The sequence below is a fragment of the Amblyraja radiata genome, chromosome 16 (assembly GCF_010909765.2).
Source record: "Amblyraja radiata isolate CabotCenter1 chromosome 16, sAmbRad1.1.pri, whole genome shotgun sequence".
NCBI classification, from domain to species: domain Eukaryota; kingdom Metazoa; phylum Chordata; class Chondrichthyes; order Rajiformes; family Rajidae; genus Amblyraja; species Amblyraja radiata.
Window position 1 is genome coordinate 10,300,276 of NC_045971.1, and position 15,069 is coordinate 10,315,344.

Genomic DNA, 15,069 nt, shown 5'->3' on the forward strand with positions numbered 1-15,069 from the left:
GGCAGCCCTTCGGGTCGCGATCCTTCTGCAGACATTCTGCAATCTACATTGTAAATATTGTTCTTGTAATATTTCCAGAACCACTAGCACGAACATTTGGTTTAGGTCACGATGAGCAACTTCATGAGTTACTAACAATCGGAGTGTAACAGTTCATTACTGTTATGTTTGTATTTCTGCAGAATGCCCGTACATGTAGGTGGCCAATAAACAAACTCTATGAACCATTTGGTGATGAATGTGAGCCGTGTATGTTCAACCCTAAATTGCAGTCATGGATTTTCCTGTTTGCCACAACCAATTGAAACTGAGATTTCTGTCGACTGAGATTTCTGTCATTGGTGCATGTAAATAACAGCTAATCTGTTTATGGGCACAGAACTGGGTGGGTCGAAATATTTAGTTTTCAGGTACCAAAGGTTAATCTATCTGCAGCCTAAAGACTCGGGCTGAATGAATACTGACAGATCAGAAGTCTCATAAGGTCTCTGGTGATTTTTTTCCTTCTGTAAGTAATGGATATCACTGTATGGATGTGAATTGGAATTTTTTTTTGTTAGCTTGAAACAGTATTTTCTATCTCTTTATCATTGTCTTGCAATTATAAAATGGCTTTGAGGTTCTCGAACACCTTGAGTTTCATCGTGCTGTGTGCCTTGCTGACTCCTGGAGTTTCTCAGTGGTGGCCGTGGGGAAAACCCGCAACTCTTGCCCCACCAGAGATTGTAACAACTCAGCCCCCAGAAACTGCTGCAACCCCTCAAACCCTAGAAATCGCAACAGAGCACCCAATTGCGCCTATGAAACCTCAATCTCCAGGAACTGCGACAAAGCACCCTATTAGGTCTGTGACAACTCGAGCCACAGAAACGGCAACAATGCAACCTACTGCGACTGAGACAACTCGATCCCCATCAACTGCAACAATGCAGCCTATTGCGACTGAGATAACTCAATCACCAGCAATAATGCAACCTACTGAGATGGAGACAACTCAATCCCCATCAACTGCAACAATGCAACCTGCTACGACTGAGACAATTGAGCAGCTACCAACTGCAACAATGCAGCCTATTGCGACAGAGATAACTCAATCCCCAGCAACAATGCAACCTACTGAGATGGAGACAACTCAATCCCCATCAACTGCAACAATGCAACCTGCTACGACTGAGACAATTGAGCAGCTACCAACTGCAACAATGCAGCCTATTGCGACAGAGATAACTCAATCCCCAGCAACAATGCAGCCTACTGAGATGGAGACAACTCAATCCCCACCAACTGCAACAATGCAGCCTATTGCGACTGAGATAACTCAATCCCCAGCAATAATGCAACCTACTGAGATGGAGACAACTCAATCCCCATCAACTGCAACAATGCAACCTGCTACGACTGAGACAATTGAGCACCTACCGACTGCAACAATGCAGCCTATTGCGACAGAGAAAACTCAATCCCCAGCAACAATGCAGCCTACTGAGATGGAGACAACTCAATCCTCACCAACTGCAACAATGCAGCCTACTGAGATGGAGACAACTCAATCCCCACCAACTGCAACAATGCAGCCTATTGCGACAGAGAAAACTCAATCCCCAGCAACAATGCAGCCTACTGAGATGGAGACAGCTCAATCCCCACCAACTGCAACAATGCAGCCTATTGCGACTGAGATAATTCAATCACCAGCAACAATGCAACCTACTGAGATGGAGACAACACAATCCCCACTACCTGCTACAATGCAACCTATTGAGGTTACAACAGATCAACCCACAGCAGATGCATCAACGCAACCTGATGAGGCTACGTTATCTCAACCCACAGAAATTGCAACAATGCAGCCCATCGGAACAACTCAACCTGCAGACATTGCGACAACGCAACCCATCAACGCCATTGCAGCTCCAACTACTGAAATTACGACAATGCAACCCACTGAGTCTGAAGCAACCCAACCTGCAAACATGACAGCAGTGCAAGCTGCAGCAACTCCAGGAACGCAACCCACAGAGGCTGCTGCAACACTGGGAAAAGTTAGCAACGTTACTGAATCTTCTGCACCCTCAACCAGCCTTGTGGCCACAAGCATCCAGCATGTCCCTGGGACCACCGAGACCCCCGTGTACACCACACCCGACCTCAGCAAAGAAGGCACCAGTCATGCATGGGGAACTGAAGGGCAGGATATGTCTCCGTTTCCCAGCTCTGCTTCAACATTAATTGGAAAAGTCACAACTCCAGCACCAGAGGATGAAGCACCAACTACTCCAGGTTAGTGCAAGCACTCCGTTCATTCCCCCTTCGTTCTTGCTCACTCTCCTTATTCCTAGCTTGCAACACTGTTTTGCTTCAGTGCCAGTCTGAACTGAACCAGTCATTGAAGTATTCGCAGGATGGTGCAGAATAGGGACTGTAAAGGCTTGATGTTTGACAGATGCTGACCAATATTCTTCATCTACCACAGTTTCGCTTCTCTCTTTCCTCTACTTTTTCAGAATGCGTTCTCATGGAGAACTCTCATGAAGACACAGGGGTTGTGTTTCTCTTTTTAGTTTGGGTGAGGGAAGAAGCTTGGAAGTTGATCCTTCGGCCCACCGAGTCTATGTTATCCCTCTTTCTCATCCACTGCCCATTCACTGGGGGAAATTTACAGACCAACTGACCCAAAAACCCACCTGGAGAAGGGTCCGACCCGAATCGTCGCCTGCCCGTGTTCCCCAGAGATGCTGCCTGACCTGCTGTAGTTACTCCAGCACTTTGTGTACTTTTGTGTATTAACTATCATCTGTGGTTCCGTGTATCTCCAACCCTCAAACCGGCTTGACTTTGTGATGAGGGGTGGGGGTGGGGGGGGGGGGGGAACTGGGGCAGAAATATGAGGTGCTGCTCCTCCAATTTGCGATGGCACTCACTCTGGCCATGGAGGAGGCCCAGGACAAAAAGGTTGGATGGGAGGGGGAGTTGAAGGGCTGAGCAGCCGGGAGATCAGGTTGGTTATTTCGTCTGATGGTCTCCATCCATGTTTTCAACTGAACCCACACAATCTAATCCTCAGACCTCATGAGGTTAGTGTAGCTACCTATAAGAGCAGTTATGGACATGGTGGGCTGAAGGGACATTTTCTATGCTGTACCCTCTATGGTTCCATGATAGGGGAATCTTCTGGAGAGAAGGAATGGGTGACGTTTCAGGTCAAGACCCTTCTTCTCAACCCGAAACGTCACCCATTCCTTCTCTACAGAGATGCTGCCTGTCCTGCTGAGTTACTCCAACTTTTTGTGTGTATCATCGGTTTAAACCAGCATCTGCAGTTCCTTCCTACACAATCTTCTCTTCTGGTTTACTCTTAACTTCTGGGTCAGTTGGACATCAATGACAGGGAATGATATCCATATCCCGTGGACAAACAATTAACTAGAATTTAGTCTCAACTTCGTCACCCCCCCCCCCCCCCCCCCCCCCCCATCCCAGAGAGAAGGACCTTTCAAGGCACTGAATGTCCCAGAGCAATGCCATGAGATCTTTTACACCACCCAGACATGCACGCTTGTCTCTAACTCAGAATAATTCGAGACAAGCTTGAGTGGCACGGTGGCGTAGCGGTAGAGTTACTGCCTTACAGCGCCAGAAACCCGGTTTCGATCCTGACTACGGGTGCTTGTCTGTATGGAGTTTGCACGTTCTCCCCATGGGATTTCTCCGATCTCTTCGGTTTCCAAAGACCTCCAGGTTTGTAGATTGATCGGTTTGGTAGATATGTAAATTGTCCATAGTGTGCGTAGGGTAGTGTTGATGTGCGGGGATTGCTGGTTGGTGCGGACTCGGTGGGCGAAGGCTATCTCTAAACCAAAAACTGAACACGCTCTTGATTTGACTTCTTATCAAACCCGCTGCGTATCTGACAATGGAACTCCTCCCTCAGATGCAAGTATTCCCCTTGAACTCAAAGGTTTGGCTTCGGAGCAAGAAGTACTCACAACTTAATCACGGACAATAGAGAAGGTGAGGTGGTCATACGTTCAAAGAGAAGAAGGGGTCTCTTTGAGAAGCCATGTTGACATTTGGAATTAGTATGATTCAAGGTGGGAGGCCATGTGGTGACATCAGAATCACTCCCTTCATGAGGTGAGGACAGAGCTGTATGAGTCTGTAAGCATATAATACTGAACTACCTTTGGCAGGCAGTAAGAGTTTCAGGTAAGTGGATCAAATTAATGTCACAGACTAGATTGCATTGTATTCACGCATCCCAAAGATGGTCAATTAGCCTCTATAACTTGCCCCTAATATGTAAGAACGGGAAAGTGGGATAACATAGAACTTGTGTGAATGGGTGGTACACAAAAAAGCTGGAGAAACTCAGCGGGTGCAGCAGCATCTATGGAGCGAAGGAAATAGGCAACGTCTCGGGCCGAAACCCCTTCTTCAGTGTGTAAATGGGTGATGGATGGACTCGGTGGGCCGAAGGGCCCATTTCCATTCTGTGTCCTCAAACTAAACCAAACTGAAGCAAAGGAACTTGCGTGTGTGTGTGTTTGTGTGCGAGCTGGTGACCCACCATTATCTCTGTGTTATTGAACTGTTTCTTGTGTGCACAGTTGCAGCATTGATGGCCAGTGTTTTATTTCAATGGGTTTCTTTGAAGTGTGTTCAAATGAAATGTGCTGCCAGAATAGATGAGAGTTGAACTAACAGAACAGATGCAGATTATACTTTAGCCCCCCCCCCCCCCCCCCCCCCATTGGGACTCACAAACCATCCCACAAACCCACGCATCTCTCTGTGGATTAGAAAGGTGGTAAAACTGCTCGTCTTGGGATATGAAAGCAGAGGGCGGCAAGATGGCGCAGCGGTAAGGTCGCTGCCTTACAGCGCCAGAGACCCAGGTTCGATCCTGACCACGGGTGCTGTCTGTATGGAGTTTGTACGTCCTTCCCCTGTGACTGTGTGGGTTTTTTACGAATACCTTGTACCTTCCGAAGAGTCCACCAGGGACTCTATACTGGAAGTTGGACAATTTTATACATTTATCCCTAAGCCAATCAACCTACAAACCTGTGCGTCTTTGGGATGTGGGAGGAAACCGAAGATCTCGGAAAAACCCACGCAGGTCACGGGGAGAACGTACAAACGCCGTACAGACAGCGCCCGTAGTCGGGATCGAACCCGGGTCTCTGGCGCTGCATTTTGCTGTAAACTCTGGTTTCCTATTAAATTAAATTAAATGTCTTTATTTATATAGCACATTTTTAGTCAACTTGCATTGACCCCAAAGTGCTTCACATAATTACATCCACACACACAGGCAAAGGTGGGTGAAGTGTCTTGCCCAAGGACACACACAGGCAAAGGTGGGTGAAGTGTCTTGCCCAAGGACACAACGACAGTATGCACTCCAAGAGGGATTCGAACCAGCTACCTTCCGGTTGCCAGCCGAACACTTAGCCCATTGTGCCATCTGTCGTTCTAATCCACTAATCTAACGCAGGTTTGTAGGTCAATTGGCCGCTGTAATTTGTCCTAGTGTGTTGGATAAGACCAGTGTACGGGGTGATCATTTGGTCGGCATGGACTCGCTGGGCCGAAGGGCCTGTTTCCACGCTGTATCTCTAAACTAAACTAAACGTGTGAGCATCTGAACCACTCAGCCCCACAATGGGACACCACAACATGAAGAATAGAAGCTGTAGCTGATATTCCATTCCCTTCATCATATCTTTCAGTGCGTTTGCTGAATATTTATTAGTAGGTAAGAGATTGTAGGAACAAGAGTTTGGTTACCTAATCCCACAGTTCTGTTCTATCATTCAACAATTCCAGAGCTCAACTCTGACTTCCAATACTTGAATGCTCTCCCGATTACTTTATGGCTTTTGGCTTACAGAACTCAAAGAATTTTTACTTGCATTATCGGCATTGGTTTATTTTCATTCTTGTCACACAGCCATCCAGACAAAAGAAACATTGAGCAATTCAAACCATCAACTAGGCTTTAGCAAATGAAATTGTAACATTTCTATCCTCTCATGATAACCACCTGACATCAGGAAGATGAGACTGGAGGAGGGTCTCGAAACAAAACGTCACCCGTTCCTTCTCTCCAGAGACGCTGCCTGACCCGTTGAGTTACTCCAGCATTTTGTCTCTATCTTCAGTGTAAACCAGCATCTGCAGTTCCATCCTGCACGTCAGGAAGACGTGGATCGACAGAGAGACTAGATTAGTTTGTCACGTGCAGAGTGGACATTGTGGGCTGAAGAGGCAGTCCATATGCTGTGTCGTTCTGTGATCTATATTCTAACAAACTTTTAACCTTTGGAAAGCAAAATGAATTTAAATGGCCATATACTATTGAAGCATAAATGAACATCTTTTAATAAAGTAGAATTTAGATTTTGTCTTGGAATTAATATAAATTGAGTTCAATGTATATATGGACACAGAGAGAGGGTGAGGGGGAGGCTGAGGGTGAGAGGGAGGGGGAGGCAGTGAGGGGGAAGGGCGAGGCAGAGGGGTGGGGAAGGATGGGAGACAGGGGGGGAGGAGACAGAGGGGAAAAGGGAGAGAGGGAAAGAGAGAGAAAGACAGAGAGGGACAGAGAGAGACAGAGACAGAGAGACAGAGAGAGAAAGAGAGAAACACGCAGAGGGAGAGAGAGACAGAGACAGAGAGAGACAGAGACAGAGAGACAGAGAGAGAGGGGGAGAGAGAGAGAGGCAGAGAGAGAGAGAGAGGGAGAGAGAGAGAGAATGAATAGGACTGACCACAGCCTTGCTTTTTCTACAACGACACATTGGCAACAACCTTGTGAACACACAAACATATGCAATCTTGTTGGGCATGGGCCAGGCAGTCATCCTTGACGAGCTATCAGGACTTGAGGATGATAATGAAACGTTGACGAGGCCAAGTTGTGCTTGGGGCTGACCTCAGAGCACAGTGCCACCTGGAGCTGCAGCCAGCCAGCAGCAGCGCAGTGTGATGAGAACACTGCCGCCCTGCTATCTGTGCAGCCGCAGAGTAGAGTTTGCTTCTGGGTTGTGAGTCCTCCCTCTCTCGGGACCCTGGAAGCTGTGATGCATTCCCCAATCCTCGGCCCCAGGGTCTTGGTGCTGCTCTGTGCCCTCTGCCACCCAGCAAGGTCGTGGCTGTGGAGCGCCTCCGAAGAAGCCCCCGCCTCCACCACTCCATCGGCCGGAGAGCCCACGGTGACAGGAGCTTCCAGGGCCACCAGCGACGATGGCCTGGAGTTAATTGCTGATTCTGAGAACACGGTTGGAAGATTCGACGTACAAGGTACTGAGATTTGAGTATCTCTTTAACGGAGCTGAGAATTAACGTGGTAAATCACACAGAGGTCGGGGAAGCTGGGCGGTGCTGTGAGTAGATGAGGCAACTCTTTTTACTCTCTTCAGCATGGAGGGTGGGATGGTCGTGCTGCAGTTATTTCACAGGTGGTGAATCTTACAAAATGTCCTTTGACAACTTTGACCAATATCGGAATCAATCACCTGGTGACATCTTGACCGCCTGCAGTGGGGACTGGTGAGCTGTTGGTTCCATCAATAGATGCAGTTCGTGATTTACGTAGAAACATAGAAAATAGGTGCAGGAGTAGGCCATTCGGCCCTTCAAGCCTGCACCGCCATTCAATATGATCATGGCTGATCATCCAACTCAGTATCCTGTACCTGCCTTCTCTCCATACCCCCTGATCCCTTTAGCCACAAGGGCCACATCTAACTCCCTCTTAAGTATAGCCAATGAACTGGCCTCAACTATATTATGTGGCAGAGAATTCCAGAGATTCACCACTCTCTGTATGAAAAATGTTTTTCTCATCTCGGTCCTAAAAGATTTCCCCTTTATCCTTAAACGGTGGTCAACGTAGACTCGGTGGGTCGAAGGGCCTGTTTCCACGCTGTATCTCTAAACTACAAAACTCTGAACAATCAAGCTGGCCACTAGAATCACTTTTAGAAACTATTCAGAGCAAACTCTCATTAATTTGGTGCTGTTCAGTGACATCTGCCCTCGTTTGCACATTTGAGGTTGTGTTCAAACAAGGAGCAATGTATTGTTAACATTTAGTCTGGTCAGGTATAAAACTCTGCATAAAGTTATTCACACATGGTCCTTCCAATTATCTAGCTTGTGTTGGATGCAAACCAGAGCCTAAATTTAAAAGATTGAGGGGGGATCTTATAGAAACTTACAAAATTCTTAAGGGGTTGGACAGGTAAGATGCAGGAAGATTGTTCCCGATGTTGGGGAAGTCCAGAACTAGGCGTCGCAGTTCAAGGATAAGGGGGAAATCATTTAGGACCGAGATGAGGAAAACATTTTTCACACAGAGAGTGGTGAATCTGTGGAATTCTCTGCCACAGAAGGTAGTTGAGGCCAGTTGAGGCCAGGCTCGAAGGGCCGAATGGCATACTCCTGCACCTATTTTCTATGTTTCTATGTTTCTATGATCACCCGCACATTAGTTCTACGCTTGGTGTTTAAAAGTGCTGGTCATACAGCTTGAAAACAGGCCCCTTTGGGCCAACTTGCCCAGGCCGACCAACATGCCCCATCTACACCAGTCCCACCTGCCTGCATTTGGCCCATAACCCTCCATGTACCTGTCCGCTCTCTGATTGTTCTTGGGTAGACAAAAGTGCTGGAGAAACTCAGCGGGTGCAGCAGCATCTACGGAGCGAAGGAAAGAGGCAACGTTTCGTGCCGAAACGTTGCCTCTTTCCTTCGCTCCATAGATGCTGCTGCACCCGCTGAGTTTCTCCAGCACTTTTGTCTACCTTCGATTTTCCAGCATCTGCAGTTCCTTCTTAAACATCTGATTGTTCTCGGTTTTTTGTCATCTCGTTTCTTGGTAATTAGTATTAAAAATTGTTGGTTGCTGTCTTCACTCGCGAGCTTTCGTGCGAATTAGCGCGGCCTGTGAGAACTGGTGGAAGCAGGGCCGTGCATTGAACCAGATTTTGCTCCGCTTTAATTCTGATATGAATAGGCCGATACTTTTTGTTGCGTGCTTTTAACAGCGCCTTAGACACTTTGATCCCAGCTGGCATCAACATCCACTCAGACCACTGGTGAATGCAGGTTGAACATAGACCAGGCAGGGGGGGGATGAATAACATCAAAATAACCCCCTGGGACTTCAGGAAATCTGAAACAATAACCGCAATACATTATTAGACATTTAATTGGCCAAACTGTCTGGAGCAGAGGTTGCACACAATTGAGTCTGCAATTTACTCAAATCTTGATCTTTGATGAGGAGTTAAAGTCTGGGGGTTCCCGTGGAGCCTGGTTGGCAGAGGTTGGGTCCCTGTGTTTCTCCAGGTTCTTACAGATGTGCCGGAGTCCATACAAAACTTGTGTTTGCAGTTGGCTGGCCCTGAGTTAGGCCCGACAAGCAAGTGTGGACAGGTGGACGCACAGAGTCTCTTGCCCAGAGCAGGGGAATCGAGGACCAGAGGACATAGGTTTGCGGTGAGGGGGGGAAAGAGGAATCTAAAGGGCGACTTTTTCACACAAAGGTTGGTGGGTGTATGGAACGAGCTGCCAGGGGGGTAGTTGAGGCAGGGACTATTGTTACATTAGACAGGTACATGGATAGGACGGGTTTAGAGGGATAATGGCCAAACGCAGGCAGGTGGGACTAGTGTAGATGGGACATGTTGGTCGGAGTGTGCAAGTTGGGCCGAAGGGCCTGTTTCCACGCTGTATGGCTCTTAGTGAGATGAATGGCCAGTTAACTGCTCTGTACATTGACAAATAAAGACACAATGTGCTGGAGTAACTCAGCGGGTCATGCGGCATCTCTGGAATGACGTGGATTGGTCACACAATGGGTCAGGACCCATTTATAAAACTGCATCTGCACTTTCTAGTTTCCACTATTCTGTAGATTGAGAAGCCAATCTTGGCTAGAACACCAGCAGAAATCTTGACTCTGAGAAATGAATGGGACAGTAAGGAGGACATTCGGCCCATCGTGTCCATGCTGGATGGACACTAGCTGAGCAGCAGTTTGTTTGGTCTACATCACAGAGTTTGCTCATTCAACCACTTGTCCAATATGTCGAGGCTTTTGGCTTCTACCACCTTTTCAGGCAACTTGCTCCTGAACCCCTGCCACCCTCGGTATGAAAACGCTTCCCACACCTCCCCTTTAATTCTTCTGCCAACCTGTTTCAATTTACCCTAACCAAACCTCTCCGTTTTATTTGTGGAGCTCAAAGTGTTGGAGTAACTCAACGGGCTAGGCAGCATCTTTTGGGGACATGGATAAGCGATCTTTTGGGTCAGGACTCTTCTTCAGACAGAAGAAGGGTCCCAACCTGAGACATTGCCTATCCATATCCTCCACAGATGCTGCCTGACCCACCGAGTTACTGCAGCACTTTGATTTCTACGCAAGATCCCAGCATCTGTAGTTCCCTGTGTGTCTCAGCTTTATTTATTTCAGGCGAAAGGACAGGTAAAAGGCCCTTCGGCCCACAAAGCCTGTGCTGAACAGAATGCCAAGACCAACTCTCATCTGCCTGCACATAATCCGCACCCTTCAAATCCCTGCATATCCCTGTATCTTTCCAAAAGTCTCTTAAATGCCATTATCTGCCTCCACCACCACCCCAGCAGCTCATTCCAGGTACTCACCACCCTCTGGATAAAGAATTTGCCCCATACATCTCATTTAAACGTTGCCCCTCTCATCTTAGAGCTATGCCCCCTCTAGTGTTTGATATTTTCATCCTGGGAAATTTTCTGACCATCAACCCCATATATAGAAACATAGAAAATAGGTGCAGGAGTAGGCCATTTGGCCCTTCGAGCCTGCACCGCCATTCAATATGATCATGGCTGATCATCCAACTCAGTATCCTGTACCTGCCTTCTCTCCATACCCCCTGATCCCTTTAGCCACAAGGGCCACATCTAACTCCCTCTTAAATATAGCCAATGAACTGTGGCCTCAACTACCTTCTGTGGCAGAGAGTTCCAGAGATTCACCACTCTCTGTGTGAAAAATGTTTTCCACATCTCGGTTCAAAAGGATTTCCCCTCTATCCTTAAGCTGTGACCCCTTGTTCTGGACTTCCCCAACATCGGGAACAATCTTCCTGCATATAGCCTGTCCAATCCCTTAAGAATTTTGTAAATTTCTATAAGATCCCCCCTCAATCTTCTAAATTCTAGCGAGTACAAGCCGAGTCTATCCAGTCTTTCTTCATTTGAAAGTCCTGACATCCCAGGAATCAGTCTGGTTATATGCCTCTCATAATTGTATATACTACTTATATTATATATTATTATACGCCTCAGTGTACTCCTCAGCCTCCCCTGTTCCAAAAGAAACAGCCCCAGATTCCTGCACAACGTCGTTGTGTATCTCTTCCGGGCTGGCAACGTCTCCACTGATCTCCTCTGCTCCCTCTCTGATGCCGTTGTGTCCTATGCCGTGCAGAGCCAAAATGTAAGCAGTGCTCCCCTTACACTCTCCAACTGAGCGACCGGATCTGACTCAGACAGAGCCACTGTTCAGCAGCCGGAGTCAAAGTTGGCATCAAATTCCCAGTTACAACCTGGATCGTGTGGGATAGACACAAAAAGCTGGAGTAACTCAGCGGGTCAGGCATCATCTCTGGAGAGAAGGAATAGGTGACATAGAAACATAGAAAATAGGTGCAGGAGTAGGCCATTCGGTTCTTCGAGCCTGCACCGCCATTCAATATGATCATGGCTGATCATCCAACTCAGTATCCTGTACCTGCTTTCTCTCCATACCCCCTGATCCCTTTAGCCACAAGGGCCACATCTAACTCCCTCTTAAATATAGCCAATGAACTGTGGCCTCAACTACCTTCTGTGGCAGAGAATTCCAGAGATTCACCACTCTCTGTGTAAAAAATGTTTTTCTCATCTCGGTCCTAAAAGACTTCCCCCTTATCCTTAAACTGTGACCCCCTAGTTCTGGACTTCCCCAACATTGGGAACAATCTTCCTGCATCTAGCCTGTCCAACCCCTTAAGAATGTTGTAAGTTTCTATAAGATCCCCCCCTCAATCTTCTAAATTCTAGCGAGTACAAGCCGAGTCTATCCAGTCTTTCTTCATATGAAAGTCCTGACATCCCAGCAATCAGTCTGGTGAACCTTCTCTGTACTCCCTCTATGTGACGTTTCGGGTCGAGACCCTTTCTTCCGACTGAGAGTCGGGAAAGGGGAAGGAGAGATATAGACGGTTATATAGAGAGATATAGGACTAATGAATGAAAGATATGCAAGAAAGTAACGATGATGAAGGAAACAATCCATTGGTAGCTGTGGTCTAGATGAACAGAGTTACAGACAATGAAACTCACCAGGGTGACAGTGAAACTCACCAGGGTGACAGTGAAACTCACCAAGGGTGACAGTGAAACTCACCAGGGTGACAGTGAAACTCACTAGGGTGACAGTGAAACTCACCAGGGTGACAGTGAAACTCACCAGGGTGACAGTGAAACTCACCAGGGTGACAGTGAAACTCACTAGGGTGATAGTGAAACTCACCAGGGTGACAGTGAAACTCACCAGGGTGACAGTGAAACTCACCAGGGTGACAGTGAAACTCACCAGGGTGACAGTGAAACTCACCAGGGTGACAGTGAAACTCACCAGGGTGACAGTGAAACTAGTAAAACGACTAGGATTATGCGAGGTTGACACAAAATACTGGAGTAACTCCGTGGGACAGGCAGCATCTCTGGAGAGAAGGAATGGGTGACATTTCGGGTCGAGACCCTTCTTCACCTTGATCTGAAACGTCTCCCATTCCTTCTGTCCAGAGATGCTGCCTGTCCCGCTGAGTTACTCCAGCTTTTTTAGTGTCTATCTTCGGTTTAAACCAGCATCTGCAGTTCCTTCCTGCATGCTATTCATTTTATCGTGTATCTGTACACTGCGGGCGGCTCAATTGTAACCACGTATTGTCTTTCCGCTGACTGGTTAGCATGCAACGAAAGCTTTTCGCTGTACCTCGGTACACGTGACAATAAACTCAACTCCAAGACGTTCAAAGGGGTGAGCACTGCAGGGAAGAAGCAAAGATGAACCTTGAAGGAAAATATTATTTTTACCTCATGAGTTGTCATTGCATTGGAAGATCACTGCACAATGGGAGGCTACATCCTGTGTCAGATCACACTGACACTGAAAACTTCCCAGAGCGTTCGAAGGAGGTGTTGTGCCTCTCTCTCAGCTGGAGATATGAGTATGTTTGGTGTCAATCCCTCCTGGCCCAGATGGCCATTCTATATTTGTTAACTACAACAATATGGAAAACTTCATCAGCAGTCTATTCTAAGTCCTCAGCTGATGCTAACCGCGAGTGGTTGACACTACCCAACATGATTAGCATTCAGCAGATCCGCTCCATCCAGCCGTACATGACATTGGCGAGAGCGGACTTGGACTTACTGTGTGCACTTCTAGTTACCCGGCAATAGGTTGGATGTCATCAAACTGGACAGGGTGTGCGGAAAGGATTCACATGAATATCACGGAGACTGGAGGGTTTGAGTTATCATGAGAGAGTGGATAGACTTCTTTTCCTGGAGTACAGGAGGCCGAGGGCTGACCTCATAGACGTATATAAAATCATGAAGGGCAGAGCCAAGGTGATAAGTCGCAGCCCTTTTCTCAGAATAAGGGAGAGTTTAAAACTAGAGGGCGTAGATTTAAAGTGAAAGGGGAAAACCCAAAGGGGACACGAGGGGCAACTTCTTCACAGAGAGGTTGGTGAGTACATGGAACAAGCTGGCACAGGAAGCTGTAGAGGTGGGTATAGTACGATGCATAAAGAACTATTGAACAGATCCATGGATTAAAAAGGTTTAGAGGGATATGAGCCGAATGCAACCAAATGGGACTAGCTCAGGTAGGCAATGGTCAGCATGGGCGAGTCGGGCTGAAGGGCCTGATTCGAGCTGCGGAACTCTTTACCTCTAATCAACAATATGGTCGTACATCAACAATGAATGCAGTTTTTACATCTGTACTATGTTCTGATCAGAATTGTTATACCTACAGATGTGTTATACCTTTAAACAGAATGCAGACACAAGCCTGAAAACTGGTGTACAGAATGATGGCAGACCACCAGACCAGGAGATGTGTTTAGCTCTTTAATGGCGACACCTGATAGAAAACCTTACAACATTGCATTTGTTAATAGTAGCTAAAGTGTCATTTTTTACCTTCCTCTGTTGTAGATTTATTTGACACATTTGATGCATCGAAGACCCATTTCTTCTCTCAACAACCTTATCCTCTCACTAATATAAAAACAGAAAATGCTGGAAGCACTCAGCAGGTCAGGCAGCATCTGCGGAAAGAGAAACAGAATGTTTCAGGTCAAAGACACTTCAGGAAAGATGGTCTCTGATCCGAAATATCATCTCTGTTTCTCCATCTAAATACGCTACCTGACCTGTGAGTGAAGTGGTAGAGTTGCTGCCTGACAGCGCCAGAGACCCGGGTTCGATCCTGTCTACGGAGTTTGTACGTTCTCCCCGTGACCACGTGGGTTTTCTCTGGGTACTCCGGTTTCCTCCCACACTCCAAAGACGTACAGGTTTGTTGGTTAATTTGGCTTCGGTAAAAATTGTAAATTGTCTCTACTATGTAGAATAGTACTAATGTACGGGGATCGCTGGTCAGCGCAGACTTGGCAGGCCGAAGGGCCTGTTTCCATGCTGTATTTCTAAACTCTAAACCCGTTAAAGTGGTTTGTGTCATTTTCTGCTTTTATTTCAGATTTTCTGCTTTTTTCATTTTTAAGCTCCTTTCATTATTTGTGTTTCCAAATCAAGTCCTTTCCTTTGAGGCTCTTCCACATTGTATTGAGGTTTCAAGGTCTTTTACGTGAGCCAGACTGGGTAGCAACATTCTCTCTCTAGTGCATTGGAGTCCAGGCCTCGTTGCCTGATTCAGGGCACGGCTCGGGATATGATACCGAGTTAAGCCAAATAAAATATTTCTTCACCCTCAGACAGTTAGTTTCATGATGA

General features: G+C 47.0%; 1 protein-coding gene across 1 annotated transcript in view; it reads left to right on the forward strand.

The window, feature by feature from the left end:
- Nucleotides 1–287: 287 nt before the first annotated feature.
- Nucleotides 288–15,069, forward strand: part of LOC116981724 (collagen alpha-1(XVIII) chain-like) — a 76,489-nt gene continuing 61,707 nt past the window's right edge. Inside the window, exon 1 of the mRNA XM_033034778.1 lies at nucleotides 288–2,280. Within this exon, the coding sequence (XP_032890669.1) occupies nucleotides 609–2,280 (1,672 nt within the window). The 5' untranslated portion in view covers nucleotides 288–608. The remainder of the gene's footprint in view (nucleotides 2,281–15,069) is intronic.